General features: G+C 50.0%; 1 protein-coding gene across 4 annotated transcripts; it reads left to right on the forward strand.

Moving 5' to 3' along the window:
• The first annotated feature begins 5,699 nt into the window (after window positions 1–5,699).
• Window positions 5,700–26,050, forward strand: POMGNT2 (protein O-linked mannose N-acetylglucosaminyltransferase 2 (beta 1,4-)). 4 transcript variants are annotated; one of them, XM_086366222.1, is made up of 3 exons: window positions 6,058–6,210; window positions 17,556–17,647; window positions 23,743–26,050. In XM_086366222.1, exon 3 carries the CDS (start codon window positions 23,847–23,849, stop codon window positions 25,587–25,589), a length of 1,743 nt encoding a protein of 580 aa, XP_086222348.1. In that variant the 5' UTR covers window positions 6,058–6,210; window positions 17,556–17,647; window positions 23,743–23,846; the 3' UTR covers window positions 25,590–26,050. The 4 variants fall into 4 exon arrangements, with proteins under 4 accessions (XP_086222347.1, XP_086222348.1, XP_086222346.1 ...); XM_086366221.1 differs by lacking the exon at window positions 17,556–17,647 and having other exon boundaries at window positions 5,700–6,210; XM_086366220.1 differs by lacking the exons at window positions 6,058–6,210; window positions 17,556–17,647 and adding an exon at window positions 6,241–6,587.
• Window positions 26,051–26,364: the final 314 nt, after the last annotated feature.

The raw sequence follows: 26,364 nt of genomic DNA on the forward strand, positions 1-26,364 counted from the left end.
AGATCCAACCAGTCCATCCTAAAGGAAATCATTCCTGAATATTCCTTGGAAGGACTGATGTTGAAGCTGATACTCCAATACTTTGGCCACCTGATGCGAAGAACCGACTCATTAGAAAAGACCCTGATGCTGGGAAAGATTGAAGGTAGGAGGAGAAGGGGGTGACAGAATGAGATGGTTGAATGGCATCATTGACTCAATGGACATGAGTTTGAGTAGGCTCCAGGAATTGGTGAGGGACAGGGAAGCCTGGCATGCTGCAGTCCACGGGGTCACAAAGAGTCAGACACGACTGAGCGACTAAACTCAACTGAACTGTGTTTTTTATAGTTATCTTTTTCCCTCGGGAGCATTTAATTATCTCTACAAGTCAGTATACAGCAGGGGAGACTCACAAAAGCCCTGATTATTTGTTGTTGTTCAGTCGCCAAGTCGTGTCCGACGCTTCACAACCCCATGGACTGCAGCATGCCAGGCTTCCCTGTCCCTCACCATCTCCCAGAGTTTGCCCAAGTTCATGTCCATTGATTATACCCCCTGCTTATCTGCGGGGAGTGCTCTCTGTGGGAGGAGAAGTGGAATGTCCCCTCAGCAAACAGGCTTGGTGAGCCCAAATATTAACAAAACGATGTAACATGTCATCAGTGAACTGGGCAGATATAACCTTGAATTAAAAACATACACCGGAGAAGGTTTACAACAATTCTGTTTTCTGAAAAGTAATGATTAAATTTCTAAAAGCATATTTTTCAAGCCCTCAAAAACCTTACTCTATGGCCTTAGCCAGAGAAATCAGCCCGGGACTAACGACTGAGTAGAAGGGCTCTCATTCTCCGCCTCTCCTCTTAATCCAGCTCTCCCGGGCCTGCCCTGGTCTCGTTTTCTGATCTGGGCACAGATTCCATTGAGATTATTTGGCTTCCTGTTTCACCATTTGGTCTGAGCCTGCAGATTCTTTTTAAAGATTGTAATACCGCAGATGCATGGGTTTAAAACTGAGTACAGTAGAAGGACATGGCAACACATTCCAGTATTCTTGCCTGGAGAATCCCATGGACAGAGGAGCCCGATGGGCTACAGTTTAAGATCTCGAAGAGTCTGATACAACTAAAGTGACTGAGCACGCATGCACAGTAGAAGTATAGAGGTTGCTAGAGTTTCTCTCTTAATTTAACAAACGCATTAGAGAAAACAAACTTTTATTTTAGGGGATCATCCTGAATTAGGACAGTAGATGGAAAGTTGCAAGGGAATGAGGGGGAGGATAAACATGGCAGGAATTTACATGACTTGGCGGTGAGGAGGGAGATGGGGAAAGTGTTGTCGAGGTTTCCAGGCCCGAGAGGGCGTGGAGAGGCCTGAATGGAGTCATACTAACTGGCTTCATCCCCTGTCTCCAGCTGGCCCTGGGTGGAGCATGGCCCTAGGCAAAGTGTTTAATGACTCTCAGCCTTTCCCATCTATAAATTGGGGACATACATAATCTACTGCATAGGGTTGTGGTGAGGATTAAATGAGATCATTTCCATCTAAAGCCAAGCACAGACTAGGTACTGAACAGATGGTACCTCTTGTTATATAGTAGCCAGTCTCCAGGAAGGTCTTAAAGCAACCTTGTTGCTCAGTATCCACAACCCTCCCTGGTCTCTTTCCACGTTGAATCAGCATCAACCTACGTGACCAATACACGCAGATGGGACAGCACGTTGAGGGCTCTGAGACCAGGTCATGAGAGGCGTTCTCTGTCTCGGTCTCTTCTCAGCCTCTGCCTCAGTCTCTTATACTAGTTGCTCTGGAGAACCGCCTCGCCACAGGGTCACTCAAGAGGCTCGTGCAGAAGAAAAACTTTCCAGCCATATGAACCAGCCCTTTTGGAAGCAGATCCTCCAGTCTCACACAGCTTTCAGCTGACTGCAGTCTCAGCCAACATCCGATTGCAACTTTATGAGAGACCCTGAGGCAGAACCAATCAGCAAAGTCACTTCTAGATTCTAGACTCAAAAAACTATGAGATACAATAAATGATTATTGTTGCTTTAAGCCAGTGCATTTTGGGGAGATTTTTTATGCAGTATTAGACAACTAAAATAGGAGGATATTGACTCAGTGGTTAAGAATCCGCCTGCCAATACAGGAGATGTGCGTTCAATCCCTGGGTTGGGAAGATCCCCTGGAGAAGGAAATAGCAACCCACTCCAGTATTCTTGCTGGAAAATCTCATGAACAGGGAAGCCTGGCAGGCTACAGTCCATGGTGTCACAAAGAGTCGGACATGACTTAATGACTAAACAACAACAAACAACCAGTAAACAAAGCACTTTTTTTTTGGTGCTCCACACCAGACTAGTTTTAAAAACATGGCTGGCTCGTAAAATGAAACATCATCCTTGTCTGCAAACTTGGTCCTAGGAGACCCACAGGCCATGTCCTTTGTGATCTTATCCAGAAAACTCTGCCTTGGACAGAACCCAGTCCCTCTCCATCTTCAGTAATGGGCTGCTTGCCCGGGCTGCTTGGTGCCTCCTTCCATCAGCAGACCATCCCTGGCTTTCTTGTTGAGAACCATAAATTCAACCTATGAGCTTTTTAAAAACTAAAAACAATGTAAACTTTAAACTACATGTTCATTCCAGGAGTGTGTGTGTGTGTGTGTGTGTGTGTGTATATATATATATAATGAACAAGATGAAAATAAAAATTACCTTTAGTCTCACCACACAGGTCATGGGCTGATATCCTTCTGGACTGTTTTGCACAATATACTCTTTTTAAAAAGAGGTCACTTTGACTGTTTTGGTACTTTTAAAAATTAAATACAATATAATAGTTTTCATTCCGATCCCTAAGAAAGGCATTGCCAAAGAATGCTCAAACTACGGCACAATTGTACTCATCTCACACGCTAGCAAAGTAATGCTCAAAATTCTCCAAGCCAGGCTTCAGCAATACGTGAACCGTGAACTTCCAGATGTTCAAGCTGGTTTTAGAATAGGCAGAGGAACCAGAGATCAAATTGCCAACATCCGCTGGATCATGGAAAAAGCAAGAGAGTTCCAGAAAAACATCTATTTCTGCTTTATTGACTATGCCAAAGCCTTTGACTGTGTGGATCACAATAAACTGTGGAATATTCTGAAAGAGATGGGAATACCAGACCACCTGACCTGCCTCTTGAGAAACCTGTATGCAGGTCAAGAAGCAACAGTTAGAACTAGACATGGAACAACAGACTGGTTCCAAATAGGAAAAGGAGTACATCAAGGCTGTATGTTGTCACCCTGCTTATTTAACTTGTATCCAGAGTACATCATGAGAAATGCTGGGCTGGAGGACCCACAAGCTGGAATCAAGACTGCTGGGAGAAATATCAATAACCTCAGATATGCAGATGACACCACCCTTATGGCAGAAAGTGAAGAAGAACTTCATCAAGGTCTCTTGATGAAAGTGAAAGAGGAAAAAAAAAAAGTTGGCTTAAAGCTCAACGTTCAGAAAACTAAGATCATGGCATCCGGTCCCATCACTTCATGGCAAACAGATGGGGAAACAGTGGAAACAGTGAGAGACTTTATTTTGGGGAGCTCCAAAATCACTGCAGATGGTGACTGCAGCCATGAAATTAAAAGATGCTTACTTCTTGGAAGGAAAGTTATGACCAACCTAGACAGCATATTAAAAGGCAGAGACATTACTTTGTCAACAAAGGTCCGTCTAGTCAAGGCTATGGTTTTTCCAGTAGTCATGTATGGATGTAAGAGCTGGACTATAAAGAAAGCTGAGCGCTGAAGAATTGATGCTTTTGAACTGTGGTGTTGGGGAAGACGAGAGTCCCTTGGACTGCAAGGAGGTCCAACCAGTCCATCCTAAAGGTGATCAGTCCTGTGTGTTCATTGGAAGGACTGATGTTGAAGCTGAAACTCCAATACTTTGGCCCCCTGATGTGATGAGCTGACTCATTTGAAAAGACCCTGATGCTGGGAAAGATTGAGGGTGGGAGGAGAAGGGGACGACAGAGGATGAGATGGTTGGATGGCATTACTGACTCAATGGACATGAGTTTGGGTAGGCTTTGGGAGTTGGTGATGGACAGGGAGGCCTGGCGTGCTGCAGTTCATGGGGTTGCAAAGAGTCGGACACGACTGAGGGACTGAACTGAATATGAAATATCTTCCAAGCATTAAGTGAATATTATTTTGAAACTGTCTTTTAATGATTTCTTAAATGGTCCATGATGTTTTTTAATCTGTCCTGCACAGCTGAGGACCTAAGTAATGTCCGTGGTTTGTTTTTTGTTTCTTTTTAAAAAACTTTTTTTGCTGCAGCCAGCACTTCAGGTAGGGATTGAAACTGGTTGATGCAGTTTGAGAAAAAGAAACTAGAGACAGAATTAAAGTTTTAAAGATGGGACCGGGGAACTCAAGACCTCTTGGGTCAAGAGCCCTGTTCCTCAGAGCCACATCACTTTTATTTAGTGTCTTGGCAAGCAGAAAGTGTCTATTGTGTTATGATGAAGTCGGCCTCCTGTGTCCCCAGTCGTGTCTCCCATTTTATTGGTTACTGTAAACTATCTTTGTTATTTTCTTGTACAAGGGCTATCACCTAGCTGAAGGTCATAGACCCGCATGTGCCTTGGGAAAACATCTTAGTGTGTGCACAAGCAGTGTTCTGAACTTGCGCTGACCCGGTGTTCCAAGATACACACTATATTTTTCCTTAGCTTAGCAGGGCATGACAACCCCAACTGATCAACCCGATGTACTTTTATTTGGGTTATGCTGTATTGCTATATTTTGCTTTTATTCTTTTCCCATGGTGATTTTCTCATGGCTTAGCCAGAGCAACAGGTGGCTGACTATTAACCCTTGCACTGTTCAATTTTGAAATATTTACAGATTCATCCCCCCAATGGCTACATTTTACATAATTATAGTACACTATCCAAACCAGGTTTTGACATTGGTATAAAGTTGTGTATAGTTTATGTCATTTTATCACATGTGAAGGTTTGTTTAATCACTACCTCAGCCAGTCATCGGTAAACGTCATATGCAGCAGCCATCAAAGTGGGGAATGGTTGTCCTTAAGGAGCAGGTCTGTGGGATGGGAGAGAGTAGGGGTGGGGGATTGGAGCAGAGGAATGGTGCTTTTTTAAGACCCCTGCAGTGTGTGTGCATGCTGTGTCCAAATCTTTGCGACTCCATGGACTATAGGCCGCCAGGCTCCTCTGTCCATGGGATTCTCCAGGCAAGAACACTGAAATGGGTTGCCATGCCCTTCTCCAGGGGATTTTCCTGACCCAGGGATCGAATCTACGTCTCTTATGTCTCCTGAATTGGCAGGCGGGTTCTTTAACTAATGCTGGGAAAGACTGAAGACAGGAGGAGAAGGGGAGAACAGAGGATGAGATGGTTGGCTGGCATCACCGACTGGATGGACATGAGTTTGAGCAGGCTCCGGGAGTTGGTGATGGACAGGGAAGTCCGTGGGGTCACAAAGAGTCGGACACGACTGTGCGACTGAACTGAACTGAACACCTGAGAACCGCGCCCCACCCCCACCCCCAGTATTATATATTTTTTAAAGGCATGTGAAAGTAGTATTTTGATTTGATAAATGACAATTGCTTGTAGGTTTAAACTTGCATTTAAGTTTATTATCGGGCCTCCCATAATTGTATAAACTTAACACCAAGCGACCTGGAGAAGGAAATGGCAGCCCACTCTGGTATTCTTGCCTGGAGAACCTCATGGACAGAGGAGCATGGACGGTCCATGGGGTCACAAACAGTCGGGCACGACTTACCACCGAAAAACACGAAGCGCAACGTCACTTCTTCAGGGGCAAACTACAACTCCCAGGATCCCCCGGGTCGAAGGAGCCGGCAACCATCGGACGCAAACTGCAATTCCCAGAATTCCGCGAGCTTAGGAAGAGGTCTGGCCACCGGCTGAGGCGGTGGAACCGGCGAGCCTGCGCACGTGCACAGCTGACGCGAGGGGCTCGCCAGCTGGGCAGGCGCACGTAGGGCACCTGCGAGGCGAGCGGCTGTGACGGACCAGACTGCGCGGAGGAGCCTGCGCTCCCTTCCTGGGCCTCCACAGCTCCGAGCAGGCGGCTGGGGCAGCGGCGGCACGGGTTCGGCCAAAGCCATCTCCGCGGAGGGCCGGCCTGGAAGCTTCAGCCCCGTGGAGCGCGGGCTGTAGGGTGCAGGTGAAGTGCGCGCGCTCGCGGAGGGCAAGAGTTCCGCGACACGGCTGGGTTTGGAATTGAAGGAGCGGTCCTGCGACCTCCCCGCTGGAGAGGAGCGGAGGGGGATTTGCAGCTGGGAGGAGTGATGTGTGTTGGGGCCGAAGGAGGCGCGGGAGATGGCGAGGGTGAGGGGAGGTGGACCCTCGAAGTCCAGGTACCGCGGGCCCCGGCGTGTCAGCTACAGACCTTAGCTCCAGGCTGGCACCAGCAGCCGGTTCCCACGCCCTTCTGCTTGGGAGATGGTGCGCATGAGGCACGGCTGGCGGGGAGCCAGGCGAGAAGCACGGAGGGGGCCTGGCCCTCCCAAGCTCCCTGTGAAGGCAGTACCGGAACAGCCCGTAAGTGACCCCTGGGCTCCTTGGGGGCTCAGTACGGTGCCCACTGTGTGTCTGGTGATGACAGCCTGGCATCGCCTGCTTGACAATGCTGGGATAGCCTCAGAAGTAGGGACACAGTGGGCTTCTGTCCCCAACATGTGTGTAGGAGCCTGTCTCCTGATGAATATCCTCTGCTAAGGTCAAGGACCCTCAGGCCAGAGTCCTGCCAGGTGGTGGGCAGCTAGGGTTGGCTTTCTTTATGCCAACCAAGTCTCAGAACCTACTTCTGGGGGAATCGAGAATGGCATGGGAATGGTTATCGGGTGAACTATCTCATAGGATTTGGTGGCTCAGAGCACAGATAGAATAGGGTTCCTTTACCAAATATGTTCTGCTACATGTACAGGGCATTCAAGTCTTGGCTCTCACTGACTAAGTGTGAGCCCTTGAGCAAGTCACTTATCCTCTCTGAACCTCTTATTTCTGTGCAAGACGGGGTTGCTGTGAGGATTAAATAAAATAATGCTGTACAAGTTGGAAGCCCAGTGTCTGGTGCCCAGTGACCGTGCAGCAAATATTAGCATTTGTGGTCGCTAACAAACAGAAAATGTAAGAGGTGAGATTGGAACCGAGGTCTGTATCACTGGAATTAGCTGCCCACTCTGACTCTCATGGGTCTTGGAGATCTTTTCTCCAACTCATCCTTGCACATTACAATGAGAAATCTGAGTCCCACTTGCCAGCGGAGCCAGGAAGGAGCACAGGGGAGTCCTCTCTTCCCCAGAGATGGGCAGAGCATCAGATCCTGAGTCTTGGGCCCTGGGAGGGTGAGGAGAAGCAGAATGGGGATCCTCAGCAAAGGAGGTTGGGGTGCTGGCGACTGCAAGTGCAGTTCCCCCGCACTGCAGCTGTGTGTGTGTCCTGGTGGCCTCCATGTGGCAGGTGTCAGAGCATTTTTCAAACTGACCTTCTGGTTGGCAAGTTCTTGCTCTGAGCCTTGCTTTAGAAAATACTTAGCAATAACATAGGCTTCTAGTGAATACTGAGCTAACCAGAAAATTAAATTATCAAATGTTCCAGTCCCCGAATATCCTTGTTATTCTCAATGGGTTGTCAGTGGATATGCTTCCCCAGGCCCATCTATCACCTAGTAGATTTTTTAATTGGATAAAATCACGAACATGAAAGGCAGAGCCCAAAAATGTCATCTTAGGCTTTGAAACCAAACTTGGGTTTGAATCCCAGTCTCACCACTTGATAGCTGTGGGACACTGGACAGTTCCCTGAATAATTCTGAGCATACATCCTCAAATGTGGAATGAGATTGGTTAACACCTGTTACAGATTTGTAATAGGGAACAAATGAGATAATTCTTGTCAGGCACTTAGCGGTGTTCCTGGCCTGGAGTCAGTGCCAGTGAATGGAAGTTATGGCATTATTATGGTTAATAATAATTATATAAAAATAATTGTTAGGCACTGTGCTTTGCCTGAGTTCTCTTTGGATTCACAAAACCACCCTGTGAATTCAGTATAATTGTTTGTTAGAAAGTGGAGGCTTGCAGGGTTTAAGAATTGGCCCAGGCAGACACAGAAGGACAAATAGCTACATGATACCACTTAAAGGATGAATGTAGAATAGTCAGACGCATAGAAGCAGAGTGTGGAATGGTGGTTGCCAGGGATTGTAGGGAGGGAAAATGAGATGGTATCAGTGAAAGGGTGTAAAGTTTCAGATAGACAAGATGGCCGAGTTCTGAGAGCCCTGCTGCCCAGCATACAGCTGTAAGCCTACAGTTCACAATACTCTACTATATGTTTCAGATTTTGCTTTGAGGGCAGAGCTTACGTTAAGTGTTCTTATCACAAAAATGAGTAAATAAAGGGACAGAGGAAACTTTCGGAGGTGATGCATAGGTTATGGCATAAATTATGGTGATGATTTCCTGGGTATCTACTTATCACCACCCTTAGCGTGTTGTGTATGTTAATTATGTACACCTTTTCATGTGGTGAAAAAATTTAAAAGAAGAATTGGTGTACGATGATGCAGCTGCTGAGTGTCAGGAGCAGAGCTCACATCCTGGCATCTCACTCCAGAACTGGAGCCCTTTACTTCCCCTCCCCTGCTGGTTGGGGTCTTCACGCTTCTGGAAGCCTGCCTGTGACCTGGGGCAGCCTCCAGTGTTACAGCAGGTAGCCTCGGCTGCTTGGAGAAGAGGCAGGAGCCTGCAGCCTGGCTGAGGGTGCTTCCTCTCCGTGTCTGAGGTTGACCAAGGCTGGAGGGTGAAGCGTTAGCAAGAGGCAGCCGAAGGCCCTGTGGGCCCTAGAGGCTCTCATCATGGGCCACAGGGCCAGGGAAGGGCGTAATCTGGATGAGCCCTGGAGGCCTGGTTTGGAGAAGAAGTGATCTTGTCTGGAAGCTGCGAAGAGTCCTGGAGGCATGTGCTTCTTCTGGGCCTGACCTCTGCTCTGGGGAGGGGGTTCGCCTGCGAGCTGTGGGTTTGAGGCATGCCAGCCCCCTCCTTTCTCTCAGCCGCCTGTGAGAGCTCCCACTGCCCCCAAGACCTTTTATAATATAAAGAGTTGGAGCAAATAATTTCTAAGGCCTCTTATAGCTCTAAAAAATGTTGGTTTTGTCATTCTAAACATGTGGGTTAACCCTGTCAGCACAGCACCAGTGTGGGTGGGGTAATTGTCACCCCACTGTGCGCCCCACACCTCCCTCTGGGTGAGAGAATGAGCACAGCTCCCTGAGCTGCTTGCCTGGAAGGGTGGGGAATGGTTACACACAAGAAGCCTTGGGTTGCTAAGTTACAGTTGAGGGCCTATGGGTCTTTGTTTCCAGAGCTGTCCACAGCTGCTCTGCCCTTCCTTGCATGAGGAGAACTCACAGCTCTGAGGTCTTTCCTGCTTTTCCATCACCGACTGTGCCTGTGAGTCTGAATTACTGCGAACCCCGGAGTCAGGCACAGGCTTGAATTCTGGTGCTTCTGCTTGAGCTGCAGGACCTAGAGGAAAGTACTTAACCCCACTAAGCTCTAGTTTTTCATATTAAAAGAAAACAGAGATAACACGAGTACTTGCATTAGAGGGCTTGTGCATTGAGGCTTAAGTGGAAGTGGGCAGAGAACGGGCTTAGGACAGTGACTGGCACATAGTAGGTGCAATGAGGTAAGATGGTGGCAGCATTAACCTCTCCCCCCTGTCCAGAGGCCAGTATCCTCTTCCTGACATGTCGAACAGCTGTCAGTCCTTCCATGTTTTATTTATTTATTTGGCTGTAGCAGGTCTTCTTTGCAGTGTGCAAACTCCTTAGTTTTAGGAGTTAGGCTTGTGGGATCTAGTTCCCTGACCAGGGATTGAACTTGGGCCCTCTGCATTGGGAGTGCAGAGCCTTAGCCACTGGACCAGCAGGGAAGTCCCAGTCTTTCCATGTTGTTTGGCTTCCCAGGTCCTTACCTGCATACTCAGGACCCAGGGTCTGTCAGGAAGCCACACCTTTCACTCTGCCATTGGTGACTACCATCAGTAGTCTTTTTTTTTTTTTAATTTTTAAAAAATTAATTAATTTTATTTTTGTCTGCACTAGGACTTCATTGCTCTGTGCAGGCTTCCTCTGATTGTGGCGAGCAGGGGCTACTCTTCGTTGTGGCTTCTAATCGTGATGTCTTCTCTTGTCATGAGGCTTCAGTAGCTGCGGCACGTGGGCTCAGTACTTGCAGTTCAAAGGCCCTAGAGCACAGCCTCAGTTGTTGAGGTGCATGGGCGTAGTTGCTCCGTGGCATGTGGGATCTTCCTGGACCAGGGATCAAACCCCTGACCCTTGCATTGGCAGGCAGATGGGAAGTCTCATCAGTACAGTCTTAATGCTAAGAGTTGTCTCTTTTCTCCACTTTGAAAAGCAGAACAGAGGGCCCTTTCCTGGCTGGGCAGTGGGTACTCAGCCCTGGGCTAGGCTTCAGGGAGGGGTTGGGGACCAGGTCTGCTGTACTGCCACCATCACTGTTGTTCCCAGTACAGACCTTTGGGTGCGGTTGTTTTAGACACACCCAGTGACAAGGAACACCCTGGGCACCTTCAGTAGTGGGGGTTTGTGGCAGGATCAAGGCACATCCTGGGGGCCTTCAGGAGTTATCAGGGTTAGGCTGGGTCGCAGAGCTTCCAAGAGGAGGGACAGTGGCCACTGTTAGGAGCCAGAGAAGCAGTCCGGCCTTGCTCCCTTCAGGAGTCCATTTCTCAGGAGACCGACCGACCTCCCTGCAGGCCTGCAGGTGTGGGCATCTGATACCAGCACCACCCGCTGATCTGACTTCTCGGGCATCTCCACCGGTGGCTGCCTTAGGCCCAGTCTCCACTCTCTCATCCATTTAGCTGTGGCCTAGAGAACTGGGCTGGTTTTGTTTTGTTTTGCCACTCAGCATTATAAGGGATGTGGCTTGTGTGGGAAGGTGTGAGCTGGGGAAACTTTTCTCAAAGTGGAATACGGCTGCTTAGAATATGGCAGCCTTTCAGGCTGCCCCAGGAACATAGGCTGCCCCAGGAACATCATTTTCGCAGAGGCTGGGGAGAGGATTTACTAGCCTTTGTGACGGGGAGGGCTGTCCTTGGTGGTTTACCCTGGGCTGGACAGAAATGCCCTGCTGGGTATTTAGAAGCGGGGAACTGCAGAATTGTGGAGTGTTACGGAGATCTTAGAGGACTTCCTGAAATTGAGTTCACACTAGAGTCACCTGAAAGCTTTATTAAAAACACGGGTTCCTGGGTTCCCTCAGGGATGCTGGTTTAGCAGGTCTGGAGGGGCCCCAGATTCTGCATTTCTCACATCCCAGGTGCTGCTAAAACTGCTGTGGGGGACCCTGTGTCCACCTCACAGGTTGACCTTGATTTTCCAGGCCACTTCCTGGCAGGGCAGGGGCTCACTACAGTCGCTGATTCCTCCGTGTTAGAACAGCTCTAAGCCTTAGAGAAGTCCTCTTCCTGTCTCCCACACTGAAATCCCCCCATGACTTCCTTCTGCAGGCCTTGCTTCAGGGCCCTGCTGGCCCTCGCAGCCATGCTAGGGGCAGAGTGGCAGCCGGGAACTCCGTGTCCATTCTTCAGCCCGGGGCCTGGGCTGCATGTGTCAGCAGCGTGCGTGTGCCCACTCTGTTAGAGAGGGGTGCAGCCCCCCCGGAGCAGCCTCACTCTTGCTGCTCTGCCCCTCAGTGTTTGAAGAATGCCCAAGGTCCAGGGGCTTCCTTTCCCCGAGGAAGAGGGCCCTACTCCTTGCATCCTACACAGAGTGGGGTTTCTGGATCTTTCCTGATCTTGGCTGCCCCACTGGGAGATTCCCAGAAGTACTTGTATAGAGCAGTTTCATATGAACAATTAGGCACATAGACTCTGATTCCTGCTAGAGGTGCATATTTAGAGTCTAATCATGAAGAAACACCAAACAAGCCCAAATTGAGGAATACACCAGAAAATATCTGACTCTGTTAAAAACTGCTGAGGCCTTGAAAGTCTGAGAGGCTGCCCAGATTAGGGGAGACGAGTGAGACATGCTGCCTGGCCGCCAGGCTTCACCTTGGCTTGGATTCTGGGCCACAGAGTGGAGACCACAAATTACTAATGGTATTATATCAATATTAATTCCCAATTTTGTGTGATACGAGAGAATGTTTTCATTCTTAGGAGACAGATGATGAAGTGGTAGGGACTAAAGGGGCAAGATGTCTCTGGCTTATTTTTAAAAGGTTCGGAAAAAGAGAAAATGGTACAATGAATGTGTCAGATTAGCAGTTGGTCGTAAGGCTAAGGATGTAGGAGAGTTCTTTGTACTATACACACAGTTTTGTTTTGTTTTTTCCTAAGTCTGGGATTATTTCCAGATAAAAAGAAGGAAAACAGGTAACAGAGATGACATTGTAGCCAGCCCACCTTCATTAGTCTCATTGCTGTTTCCTGCGTGACCTTGGGCAGGTCTCAGTGGGCTTCGGTCCTACCATCTGTAAAATGAAGATCATCACGTGAAGTGGAGAACCCAGCACCTCATGATTGGCCAGTAGATGTCGGCTCTGATATGATGGTGGTGGTGGTGGTGGTAATGATGGGAGGAAGGAGATGAGGGTGACATCTTGGTGATGAGGCCAAAGGAAAACCCTCGCTGAGGCCTCTCGCCTCCTTGTCACTCACTCATGCTGGGCTCTAGGCTCCCCGAGCGTTTGGCAGGGACTGCTATGACCTTGGCACTGCCTGGCTCCCCCACTGCAGGGGCCTCACAGGTGATCACTTGAGCCCAGGGGGCTCCACTGGTGAAACGCACGTCTCCTGACGCTGCCCACTCTGTGCCTGTCTGTAATGCACTGCCCTTTCAGCTGCATGTGGCTTTGGGCCTGCATGTCACAGCCCTGGGATGGGAGAGGAGCCCATAGCTGGGTGACCTCATGGCTTGCTTGGTGGGCAGATGTGAGACCTGGGCACAGCGGTGTCTGCTGTGGACGGAGGTTTGCCATAGTCATTGCCAGCAGGGACGTGTGGACACCTAACGGGCAGTCATCTTAACCCCCATGACCACAAAAACACCTCCAAAACCTTGCTCAAACCATCCCCCCGCCACACCACCACACTTACAGGTCGCTTCCGTGGATAGCCTCGGGTGGAACTGGGACCATTTCCTGTCACGCACACTTCTCCCTTCTTCTGGGCGAGTGTTTTATGCTTCTTGTCGTGAGTGGCCTTCTGACCCTCTTGATGCAATCAGTCGTGCAGGCGTGTTCTGAGCATCACAGCAGCCACTCACTCGATTCTCTCTTCCTGTTTCATCCCTGTTTGTGACCACACTGGTGCCTAGGAGTGCTTTTCTGTTACGCCAGAAAGGGCCAACACAGGGGGCTCTAACTTGCAAGTGACCCATGGGTGTGAAGCAAAAGCCAGATGGTGTCACAGCAAGTTGTGCGAGCAAGGGTTTCTGTGTTGGTGGTAGGCGGGACTCAGCTCCACCTGTTCAGCTGTCCCGCCTATGCTGAGTGCCTTGGAGTCTTGGCTGTCCTCAGCAAAGCTTGCCTTTGCCCATCGTGCCAGAGTAACACAGACTGGAATTCTCTTGCTCCACCCACAGCCCCACCGGTCCATCCTGGGAGTCCCATCCGGTTTTGTTAAAAAGAAAGAAGGGTCACTGTGTTTACCTGTTGATAGAGGACGAACGTCTGCATCTTCGCCTTTCTTTGCTCTTTGTACTAAACTGAGGAGTTATTATCCATGTTAAGTTTTTGGTCTAAGCATGTGAACTTGTAACTAAATGTTAAAGATGCCTGATCACTTAAATATTAGGTTTTACAAGGAGTACTCAGAGGCTGCCAACATTTGGCCAAAATGGAAACGCTTCTGGGGGAAACCCTGAGGCCATCAGTGTTTGTTCAGGCTTGTCAGGAGCACTGATGGAGATCTAAGTTTGGGCCCCACGTAAACATGACGTGAGGAGTAGCAGTTCCATGTTCTGCTTCTGGTAACCATAACCAGGAGGGGGAAGGAGCAGGGAGAGATCATTCTGAGGGCGTTTGAGTTATTGGAGCTTGTGTGCTGTCCGCTAACTGGCGACGCGTGAGACGCATTGGTGCAGGACAGGAAGCTTCCATCATTCAGCACCAGTGATTCAGGCTGCGTTTAGGGTAAAAGCATATTTTTCAATAATTAACAAGAACTCTGATTTTTCAGTTGGGGGTATGAACAACCTGTTCAAGTAAAATTGTTGTACTATTAATAGAAAACCTTCTTTAGACACTATCGCCAGCCCTTGTCTTGGCCTGGCCCTGCCAGTCTTCTGAGCCTGGGTCTGGTGGGTGCTGGCAGTCCTAGCCTCCCAGCCCTGCTACTGGGGGCATGACCAGTGACCAGCTGGTCCTGGCAGTTGGGAACCCGGTAGAGCTGGCCAGGTCGGCAGCAGAGGGCTTCATTTAAGACCAGAGCTCACATCCTTGGGCCATTACACCAGCAACAAGGCCAGCAGCCGCAGTCCTTGGGCCTGCCTGTCATCTTCACTCAAGTGGAATAGTGGCCAGAAGTTACAGACTAAGACATTTCCCATTTTAAATGGATTTCTGGCTTCTCTGGAAAACCAGAAAAGTAGTATTACAGACTGAATTGTGTCCTTGGAAATTCATAATCAAAGCCCTGGCCCCCAGTATGACTGTATTTAGAGATAGGACCTTTAAGGAGGTAATTAAGGTTAACTTCATGGGAAATAGATGGGGAACAGTGTTAGACTTTATTTTTTTGGGCTCCAAAATCACTGCAGATGGTGACTGCAGCCATGAAATTAAAAGACGCTTACTCCTTGGAAGGAAAGTTATGACCACTTAGCATATTGAAAAGCAGAGACATTACTTTGCCAACAAAGGTCTGTCTAGTCAAGGCTATGGTTTTTCCAGTGGTCATGTACAGATGTGAGAGTTGGACTGTGAAGAAAGCTGAGCACCGAAGAATTGATGCTTTTGAACTGTGGTGTTGGAGAAGACTCTTGAGAGTCCCTTGGACTGCAAGGAGATCCAACCAGTCCATTCTAAAGGAGATCAGCCCTGGGTGTTCTTTGGAGGGAATGATGCTAAAGCTGAAACCCCAGTACTTTGGCCACCTCATGCGAAGAGTTGACTCATTGGAAAAGATTCTGATGCTGGGAGGGATTGGGGGCAGGAGGAGAAGGGGACGACAGAGGATGAGATGGCTGGATGGCATCACTGACTCGATGGACGTGAGTTTGAATGAACTCCAGGAGTTGGTGATGGACAGGGAGGCCTGGCATGCTGCGATTCATGGGGTCTCAAAGAGTCGGACACGACTGAGTGACTGAACTGAGCTGAACTGAAGGTCATAAGGGCTTCCCTGGTAGGTTAGATGGTAAAGAATCCGCCTGCAACGTGTGTGACCCAGGTTTGATCCTTGGGTCGGGAAGATCCCCTGGAGAAGGAAATGGGAACCCATTCCAGTGTTCTTGCCTGAAGGATTCCGTGGGCAGAGGAGCCTGGTCATAAGGCTGGGGCTCTAATCTAATAGGACTGGTGTCCCAGTAACAAGGAGAGAGACCAGAGACCTCTCTCCCCTCGGTGCACACAAGGAGGTCACCTGAGGACACAGTGAGAAGGTAGCCATCTACAAGCCCCAGAGAGAGGCCTTAGGAGAAACCAGACATGTGGACACCTTGTTCTGGGACTTCCAGCCTCCAGAACTGTGTGAAAAGAAATGTCTGCAGTACTTGGTTATGGCAGCCAGAGCAGACTAATACCAATAGGTGCCGCCAGGGCACTGTACTGCCAGGCCCTCGTCAACTTGAACTTTCTTTTGGGTGTTTGGTCTCTGGGGCACACTGCCCAGAGACCATTGGTTCTTGGCCTCAGTAAGCATGTGAATTTGCACCCTCTGCTCGAGGCCTGGAATTCCTGGGGCTCTTACTCCTTATCAGATGCTAGGGCCCTTGTGAACGGCTTTTCTGTGCCTGTGTCTGGAGCCTGGCAGGGCCCCCGGGAGTGGAGTCGGCTCTCAGAGCTGGGTGGGCAGCCTCGGCTGGGTGCCCCCGTAGTCAGGACCCCCCAGGTCTTACTGTGTTTGCAGGTGTGGTGGCAGCATCAGCACCTTCCTCCGGTGCTTCCTGGAATAGGTGGGATCCCACTGTCTGTAAGAATCTGATAATCCATTTCTGGTCCAGGAGCTGAGGGAAGCAGTTTGGGGGTTGGGGGGTGAATTGGTGGTTTCTTCTGTCTGCTTCAGTTTCTAGAGGGCTATTTTAAGCATGTTTTAAATCTCATTTCTTTTTTACTCCCTTGCTTTTGAAAAGTATTTTTTTCTTTTTTTTTAGTTTGAATCCATTCTTCAATGGCAAGCCACTCCAGTACTCTTGCCTAGAAAATCCCATGGATGGAGGAGCCTGGTAGGCTGCAGTCCATGTGGTCACTACGAGTCGGACGCAACTGAGCGACTTCACTTTCACTTTTCACTTTCACACAATGGAGAAGGCAATGGCAACCCACTCCAGTGTTCTTGCCTGGAGAATCCCAGGGACGGCAGAGCCTGGTGGGCTGCCGTCTATGGGGTCGCACAGAGTCGGACACGACTGAAGCGACTTAGCAGCAGCATTGATTGACTAGTCAGCAAAATTAAAAAAATTAGATAAACATCTTACATCTACCAAACCTGATATATTTTTGGTGAAAATATTCTAACACTAAAAATATACCATTGAAAACATTCTTACTCCATATCAGTCTTCGTCCTGGCTGAGCCACTAAGCTCTTTGTGCCGCATACCTGCTGGGTCCTAAATGCATTCCCAAGGGAGAGGAGGCCCCCCACCAGCGCTGCCTGCGGAGAGGAGCGCAGCGGCCAATGTCCAGCCTGCTCGGACTGTGCCATACAGGTAGTTACGTCCCCACATCTAACTGAGCCTGTCATCAGGTGAATGAAGGAAGGAGTCTAAGGACCTATGTGATGAATGATTCAAGGGCACAGCTTTCCACCACGGCCCTGCCTCCAGGCCTCAGGAGGGGTTTCCTCTGGGGATCTTCTCAGCACTTGCGTCCTTGCTGGAAGATGAGTGCTCTGGGCAAGGGCCCTGTAAGCCTTGAGGCCTTGTTCTGTCTTCGCTGTCCTCCCCTGCCTTCTCCCCTTGCCCCTCACCTCTTCTCAGAGAGGGTCCGGTGCTCCAGGCTTTTTGTGGGACAGAGTGACTTGACAGGTAACTTGAGACAAGAGTGGTCTGCTCATAAGTGACAGGCTCTTTCCCTCCTGGACCCCCAGCCTAGACAGGTATGCTGAAGACATCACCATCCAAGCTGTGGATTTGTTGTGTTGTTCAGTCGCTAAGTCATGCAACTCTTTGCAACCCCATGGACTGCAGCACTTCAAGCCTCCCTGTTCCTCACTGTCTTCTGGAGTTTGCCCAAGTTCATGTCCATTGACTCAGTGATGCTATGCAGCTATCTCATGCTCTGCCACTCTCTTCTCCTTTTGCCTTCAGTTTTTCCCGGCATGAGGTCTTTTCCAGTAAGTAGGCTGTTCACATCAGGTGGCCAAAGTATTGCAGCTGCAGCTTGAGCCCTTCAAATGCCAGTGAGTATTCAGGGTTGATTTCCATTAGGATTGACTGGTTTGATCTCCTTGCAGTCCAGGGGACTCTCAAGAGTCTTCTTCAGCACACCTTAAAAGTCCAAGAAAGACTGTCTCTTCCATGCAAGTTTATTTCCAAACAACTCAGCTCTGTAGTCAGCCCTCTCCCCCACAGTCAGAGAAGGTGTCTCGGAGGCCAACTCAGGCCTCTTTTATTTGCCTCTGTAACAGGACTCCATGGGGGAGGCCACAGGGACCCCGCCCTCCTCTTCCAGCAGCCTGTATAATCTGGAAAAGCTGTATCTCCTCAGCCAGAAGACAGGACTGGGGAGAACCGTGGCTTCTTTAGAATCAGGGATCTGGTTAATGTCCCCTTTGCCTCCATCTGTTATCTTTTGAAAACATTTCTGAGGGTTTTGCCTGATCCTTCTGTTCTGGCATTTGCAGGCTGCTGCTGTGCAGCTGAGAGTGGACAGACACAGGGGAGCCTGGGGAACAGACTGGGAGGACTTTATAATGAGCAGTGACTGCCCTAGTTCTTGTTGGCATTCTCACTACCACGCTTCGGCTATTTCACAGCAGGGAAAAATGCAAGGGCGGCCCTCCATCTGTCTCCACGGGGGCAAAATGCAATAGTATTCTTTGTTAATTAACATTCCCCAGAAGCAGATCCTGAGACATGGATTCAAGTGCAAGTAGATCATTTGCACTTGATCGCAGCATACATGAACAGGGAAGGGGAGAAGAGAGACAGGGCAGGGAAGAAGGCCAGTTCCCACTGCGGGCAACTCTGTAATCCACTTCATCTGTTAGGGAACTCCGGGAGCCTGTGGAGAGTATGGCTCAGGGCCGTCTCATCTGGGCAGGACGGGACTGGGGGCTTTACGCGACTGGCCCCATCAGGTGTTGGTGCAAGCCCCCTGGCCTGTGATTGGAAAAATGGTAAAACTTAGGCAGTCTGACCCTCAGGGCTCCATGCTTTATCCACCGCACTACTTATCAGAAAATGTCCTGTCCATTCCCAGCAAACCTTCCCTCCTGTTTTCCCTCTTGAAAGGGTCTCCCACGGAGAGCCTGACGTGTCCACGAGAGGTCCACATAGGCCAGTCTGTATGTGTCCTGCCTTCGGTCAGTACCATTGTGGGCAGGGCCTGAGGGTGGGTGGAGGACGTAGCATCTGATGAGAAACAGTCCTTCCCACTCCCCAAGCTCCAGGGTGGTCTCTGCCTGGCTGCCTTTTAGCCCCACAAGGCCCCATGTTTGCTGGTTCCCAGAAGCTTTGTCCCAAGGCCCCCAGCCTCAATGACTTGACTGGGATTGGCTGCGGCACACATAGCCCCCTGGTCCTCCTTCCTGCCCGTGGCCCCTTCCCCACATCCCCACCTGCTGCCAAGCCTGCCTTTCACCACAGGGGAGGGCCAGGTAGCAGAATGCTCACAAGAGACGCTGTGAGTACTTGGGGGCCAAGCTGCCTGCTCAGCTTGGAGGTGCTCTTACTTTCCTCATTTCCTGGGAGTCTTGCTCTCTGATATTCCCTGGGCGTGTCTGTTTTGGCTTAGGTGCTGCTGGAAGCCGTCCTTGTCTGCGATCAGAGCAAAACACGCATCAGCTTCTGCTACACCCATCTGCCTCCCGTCTCACCAGACAGCTTTATTTTTTGAGTATTAATTTATTACTCATCCACTTTCCAGTATTCTGTCATTTTGTAATAGTGATTTTATTTTATTCTTTATGGTTTCGTTTTAAACTTTTTCTATGCAAAATGTCAGACAAACTCAAAAGAGAATCAAAAAGAGACCCCATCATCATCTTTAACTATCAGTATCTGTGTCTCACCTGTCTCCATGCCTTTTTTGCTGGAGTATTTTAGAACAAACCACATACTTGTTGTTTTACATATAAATATTTATGCTCTCTTATTTGTGGGCTATGCTGATAGCTCCATTGGTAAAGAATCCACCTGCAACGCAGGAGACCCCAGTTTGATTCCTGGATTGGGAAGATCTGCTGGAGAAGGGATAGGCTAACCCCTCTAGTATTCTTGGGCTTCCCTTGTGGCTCAACTGATAAAGAATCAGCCTGCAATGCGGGAGACTTGGTTCAGTCCCTGGGTTGGGAAGACCCCCCAGAAGAAGGGAAAGGCTACCCACTCCAGTATTCTGGCCTGGAGAATCCCATGGACTGTATAGTCCACAGGGTCACAAAGAGTTGGACACAACTGAGTGACTTTCAGCTCACTTCTCTTGTTTCTTATCTAATTTTTAATAGCTTTTTATTTTGAAATAGTTTGAAAAAAAAAAAAAAAGAAATAGTTTGAGACTTACAGAAAAGTTACAAAAGAACACCTCACTCAGCTTCCCCTGATGTTAACATCTTACACAGCCACTGTGTAATTATCAAAACTAGGAAATGAACACAGCTCTGATACTAACCCATGAACCTTACTCAAATTCTGCCAGTTGTCCTATTAATGTCCTTTTTCTGGCCCAGGATCCCACATGGCATTTAGCTGTTGTGTCTCCTTACTCTCGTCCGATCTGGGACCTCCTCAGTCTTCCCCTCTCTTTTGTGATTTTTAACTCTTGCAGAGGTCCTGATCAAGTATTTTGTAGAATATCTTTCAATTTGGGTTTTATGTTTTCTTTGTTAACTAATCTTAACAGTTAACTAATATTAACTAATCTTAATATTAACTAAAATTAAAAGTTAACTAAAATTAACTTAATATTGATTAAAATTAACAGACCATCTTCAGAGCCAGAACTGGAACTAGAGCCAAGTTTTTCCCATTTAGAAATATAAGTCGAAGTTATGTTATTTTGGGCAGGAAGGCTCCAGAAATGAGGTACCCTCCTCAGCACATTATATTAAGGGGTACATGGTGTCAGTATTGTTATTATTGGTGACATTAATGGTGATTATTGGTTCAAACGATGTCTGCCAAGCTTCTCTGCTGTAAAATTTCTATTTTTACTTTTGTAATTAATATGTATCTCATAGGGAGATACTTAGAGACTGTGCAGATTTCCTGTTTCTCACCATACTTTCACCCACTAATTTTAGCAGCCATCAGTGAATCTTGCCTGAAACAGTTATCGCTATGATGTTTGCCAGCTGGTGATGTTCTGTTTCCATTATTGTTTCTACATTTATTAATTGGCATTCTACTGTAAGATTTGGGTCTTCTCCCCTATTTATTCAATTATCTATTCATATCAGTGTTGACTCATGGGTATTTATCTTATTCTATGGGTTATATAATCCATTACTATTGCTTTTTAACTTTGTTACTCAAATTGTCCCAGATTCAGACATTGGGAGCTCCTTCAGTTTGGATCCTGTGTCTTTTGGATATGTTCCCATCATTTTTTTGAGAACTTCCTTACATTCTGGAACTATAAGATATTCTAAGCTCATCTTGTAATTTTCCTTTCCCGGCCCTGGAAGCAGTTATTTCTCCAGGAGCCCTGGTTCCTTGTAGTGAAGGATGCTGTTTAGAAATCAAAATCCGAGTGCTGAGTGTGCTCATTGCTGCTGCGGTGTCATTGCGCTCAGCCGCCCTCCCCCCTGGCCAGAGCCAGGAGTCCCATGTGTATGGAAAGGTGCGTGCGTCCCAGCTGTCCTTCCTGCTGGAGTTGCCACCTGTCAGTCAGTCATGACTCTCTTTTCAGTTCTCTGGCCCAGGTCTGAGCTGAGGTTCTCAGGGGGGTCTCACCAACCCCCAGTGAGATACCTTGCCTTCCCTGCCTTTGCATTATCTTCTTAAACTCTTCTTGTCCTTGCCTTTACTTCCTCAGTCCTTTTCCTCTCCCCATCCCAAGGATGAGTTGTCTGTCTGTCCTCTTAGCTTCTTTCTGACTCCTGGTTTCTCCTCTTACCTCCTAGAGAGATGTCAGAACTCCAGCTGCAGTCATGTTACACTGGATACATAGGTTTTCTCTCTCGAGAAGCCTTGGTAGTAAAATCTCTCCCTCTCTCTCTCTGTTTCTCCCTCTCTCTCTCTCTCTCGCTCTATATATATATATCCTTACCACAGTGGTGGTAAGGATAGTGGCAGGGCCATGGGACACTGGTCAGAAATTGTCAAGAATCAGCAACTTAACATAGTTCAACCTAATAGCAAAGTAGTCCTTAGCTGGTGAGGCTGGGTGGGGGATTTCTAGATGGGGACACATATATTTGGAAAAGTATATGCAACATTATTATTTTACATATCCAGATACAGATATAAAATACTAATTTCAGAAAAAGAAGTTGAACTTCCCTGGCAATCCAGAAGGTAACGATTCCACACTTCTACTGCAGAAGGCACAGGTTAGATAGAGCTGCATGCTGCATGACATGGCCAAAAAGTAAAAAAAAAAAAAAAAAATTAAGGTAGAAGTTGATGAAACCTGTTGTCTTGGGGAGCAGATATTATAGAAGAGTCTTGTGTGTGAGAGATTCTTGGTGGAAGGGCTTGCTGCACTTTACGGATCCATTTGAGGCATGAAAGAGGTTTTCTTTATTATTAGTGGGTACATGGCTTTGAAAAGCCTGAGAAACACTGATGCTGAAGCAGATTTCTCAGCTGCAGGGTTTCTGGGCTCTTAGAGGCCCTGCCCTGGCGATAAACAGGGCTGACTGAAGACGCGGTCGGAAGCCAGCTAAGCAGGTGCCCTGTTCTCACCCATGGCTGGTGTCACGTGTCACCCATCCTGTTTCCATGAGGACTGAACAGTCCCATTCTTTGGCTGTCTGAACAGTCCTGGGCCTCAGAGCAGGTATGATACCCTTCCCAGTAGCGGGGGAAAATGGGAGCAAATGCCCATGGCCCAGCCAGGCCTCCCTGTAGGCAAGAGTATGTGGGACAGGAAGTTTAACCCTTTGGAGATGTTGCCTCCGCATACAGAACCCTTGTCAGTGGTGAGACTCCGACACAGTTCTCTTACTGGACCAGTGAGGGGACAAGTTTCTACCCATCTTTTCATAAAAATCAGCAGGCGTGATTTCCAAATAGGAAATCCCTGTGCATGTGTCCCAGATGGGGCATAACGGGGGTCCTGGTGTGCAGCCTGGGACCCGCAGTCACAGACCTCCCATCCCATTTGTGCCCATGGTGAGGTGAAGTCCTTCCCTGGCAGTACCAGGGAGGTTGGGCCCCTAATGGGGATTTTCCTTGAGGCTTCTCACAACACAGCAGTTAGCTTTCTTTGCAGCAGTGTTTCATTACAAACAGCTCCAGAATTTCAGTGACATATGATAAGAAGCATCTGTTCAGCTCAGATGTCTCTGTTGCCTGGGCTTGGGTGGGTTTGCCCGGTGGTTCTGACAGTCTTCGCTCACTTTCACATCTGGGGGTCAGCCAAGCCACACCCGGCATGGCTGCGACAGCTGTGCTCCCCACATAGCTCTCTCTTCCAGGACCAGCAAGTTCGGCTGATCACATTCTTCTCACAGTAACATCCTAGGTATACAGAAGGCAAAGACAGTCACACAAGCACCTTTCAAGCCCCTGAATATGGTGTCTGTTGACACCTCATTGGCCAAAGCAAGTTATGTGGCCAAGCCCAAAGGCCAGGCACGGGGATCTGTACTCCCCCATGGAGGCAGCAGGGGAGGGAAGTGGTTGAACATTTTAGAAGGGTCTAGCCTACCAGGCAGATTCCTGTATCCGCCTGCAATGCAGGAGACCCTAGTTCAATTCCTGAGTTTGGAAGATTCCCTGGAGAAGGGATAGGCTACCCACTCCCAATATTCTTGGGCTGCCCTGGTGGCTCAGATGGTAATGAATCCACCTGCAATGTGGGAGACCTGGGTTCCATCCCTGGGGTGGGAAGATTCCCTGGAGGAGCATGGCAACCCACTCCAGTATTCTTGCCTGCAGAATCCCCATGGACAAAGGAGCCTAGCAGGCTGTAGTTGATGGGGTCACGAAGAGTCAGACATGACTGAGTGACTAAGCACATTTGGCCTACCAGATCTTCAAGTGTGCAAAAGGGTGCAAGCATCCAGTGCCTCAGCGGAGGCCACACAGCGCCTGGCACTGGGCGCGTGCTTGGGGTGACTGGAGACACACCATGTAGACACCTTTTCCTTTTCCTTCTCTCCTTCCGCAGGCCTCTGCCGGTCCTCCGGGAGCCCGCAGGGATGGGTAAAGCCGGCCAGGCTCAAGCTGCTTCCCCGGGGCCGTCGTCTCTCTAGGGCCCCAGGCGGCGCTAGGATGCACCTGTCCGCCGTGCTCAACGCCCTGCTGGTGTCCGTGCTGGCAGCCGTGCTCTGGAAACACGTGCGGCTGCGTGAGCATGCGGCCTCCCTGGAGGAGGAGCTGGCCGTCGGCCGCCGGGCCGCCGACCCCGCCCCCGCCCTGCGGATCGACTACCCGAAGGCGCTGCAGATCCTGACCGAGGGCGGCACGCACATGGTGTGCACCGGACGCACGCACACCGACCGCCTCTGCCGCTTCAAGTGGCTCTGCTACTCCAGCGAGGCGGAGGAGTTCATCTTCTTCCATGGCAACGCCTCCGTGATGCTGCCCAGCCTGGGCTCGAGGCGCTTCCAGCCGGCCCTGCTCGACCTGTCCACCGTGGAGGACCACAACACCCAGTACTTCAACTTCGTGGAGCTGCCGGCCGCTGCCCTGCGCTTCATGCCCAAGCCCGTGTTTGTGCCCGACGTGGCCCTCATCGCCAACCGCTTCAACCCCGACAACCTCATGCATGTCTTCCACGACGACCTGCTGCCTCTCTTCTACACTCTTCGGCAGTTCCCCGGCCTGGCCCGCGAGGCCCGGCTCTTCTTCATGGAGGGCTGGGGAGAGGGTGCCCACTTCGACCTCTACAAGCTGCTCAGCCCCAAGCAGCCCCTCCTGAGGGCGCAGCTGAAGGCCCTGGGCCGGCTGCTCTGCTTCTCCCATGCTTTCGTGGGCCTCTCCAAGGTCACCACCTGGTACCAGTACGGCTTCGTCCAGCCCCAGGGCCCAAAGGCCAACATCCTGGTCTCCGGCAATGAGATCCGACAGTTCGCGCATTTCCTGATGGAAAAGCTGAACGTGAGCCAGGCCGGGGGCCCCCTGGGCGAGGAGTACATCCTGGTGTTCAGCCGCACCCAGAACAGACTCATCCTGAATGAGGCAGAGCTGCTGCTGGCCCTGGCCCAGGAGTTCCAGATGAAGACCGTGACGGTGTCCCTGGAAGACCACGCCTTTGCAGATGTGGTGCGGCTGGTCAGCAACGCCTCCATGCTGGTCAGCATGCATGGGGCCCAGCTGGTCACGGCCCTGTTCCTGCCCCGCGGGGCGGCCGTGGTGGAGCTCTTCCCCTATGCTGTCAACCCTGACCACTACACCCCTTATAAGACTCTGGCCACGCTGCCTGGCATGGACCTCCAGTACATAGCCTGGCAGAACACGATGCCAGAGAACACGGTCACACATCCCGAACGGCCCTGGGACCAGGGGGGCATCGCCCACCTAGACCGGGCCGAGCAGGCCCGGATCCTGCAAAGCCGGGAGGTCCCCCGGCACCTCTGTTGCCGGAACCCGGAGTGGCTCTTCCGAATCTACCAGGACACCAAGGTGGACATCCCATCGCTCATCCAAACTATACGGCGTGTGGTGAAGGGCCATCTGGGGCCGAGGAAGCAGAAGTGGACGGTCAGCCTGTATCCTGGCAAGGTGCGGGAGGCGCGGTGCCAGGCGTCGGTGCAGGGCGCCTCCGAGGCCCGCCTCTCCGTCTCCTGGCAGATCCCATGGAACCTCAAGTACCTGAAGGTGAGGGAGGTGAAGTACGAGGTGTGGCTCCAGGAGCAGGGGGAGAACACCTACGTGCCTTACATGCTGGCCCTGCAGAACCACACCTTCACGGAGAATATCAAACCCTTCACTACCTATCTGGTGTGGATCCGCTGCATTTTCAACAAGACGCTGCTGGGACCCTTTGCAGACGTGCTGGTGTGCAGCACGTAGCGAGCGGCCTGGCCAGGCCTCCTGGGGTGGGGACTCCTCTGCCTCGGAGACTCTGGGCCCACCAGCCCCCCAGGGTGGCTTCTGGGAATTATTTATTTATTGACCAGACCTGTCTCTGGGTCATCTCACTGCATCTGAGGTGTGGGGTTCTCAGAGCGCCTCTTTGCACAAGTGCACTGGGGCCTCGCCACCCTCTTCTCCCATGCTGAACATCCATACCCTGGAGAAGGCCAGAGGGGGGAGGAGAAAGAGGAGAGTAAGGATCCCAAAGAACCTCTTTGGCTGAGTGATCATCCTGTTCCCCACAACGTCTTTCTGGTTGGTATCGGGTTTGTGGAAACTGCTGCCAATTCTGTGGCTGCTTGGGTGGGTGTGGATGTACATCAGCTTCCACTGTCATGAAACTCACCTGTAGCCCCAGGAAGGGTATGTTTGGAACACTCATTAAATGATTATAAATATCTTGGTCAAGTGTTTTACTGGTGGTTGGGAAGAAGGTCCAGCAGCCAGTACCCAGATGCCCTCTCATCCTGATTGTCAGCTGAGGAGCCATGGCAGAGGGGCGGCATCGAGGCCCGGGAAGCCAGGCCGTCTGGCTGCATTCCATCCTGATGCGGAATGGGTGCCCCACTTCCGTCTGTTGCGGGTGAGAGCCTGGAAGTAGGTGAGGAGAGGGCTGTGAGGAGGAAAAGCAGCGTCTGTCAGGGTCTGGTTAGGTTTCACTAGACATTCAGACACAGCAGACCATGCACCCTCCCAGGTGTGGGAGTCACTT

Source organism: Bos grunniens, chromosome 22 (genome assembly GCF_055505025.1).
Source record: "Bos grunniens cultivar Pamir isolate PY7600 chromosome 22, Bosgru_T2T1.0, whole genome shotgun sequence".
Lineage (NCBI taxonomy): Eukaryota > Metazoa > Chordata > Mammalia > Artiodactyla > Bovidae > Bos > Bos grunniens.

Bases quoted from the DNA above. Each gene is read 5' to 3' on its own strand.
- POMGNT2 (XM_086366220.1), top strand. From the start codon at position 6,335: ATGTGTGTTGGGGCCGAAGGAGGCGCGGGAGATGGCGAGGGTGAGGGG. The intron at 6,588-23,742 runs GTAAGTGACCCC...CTCCTTCCGCAG, and splicing joins AGGCAGTACCGGAACAGCCC to GCCTCTGCCGGTCCTCCGGG.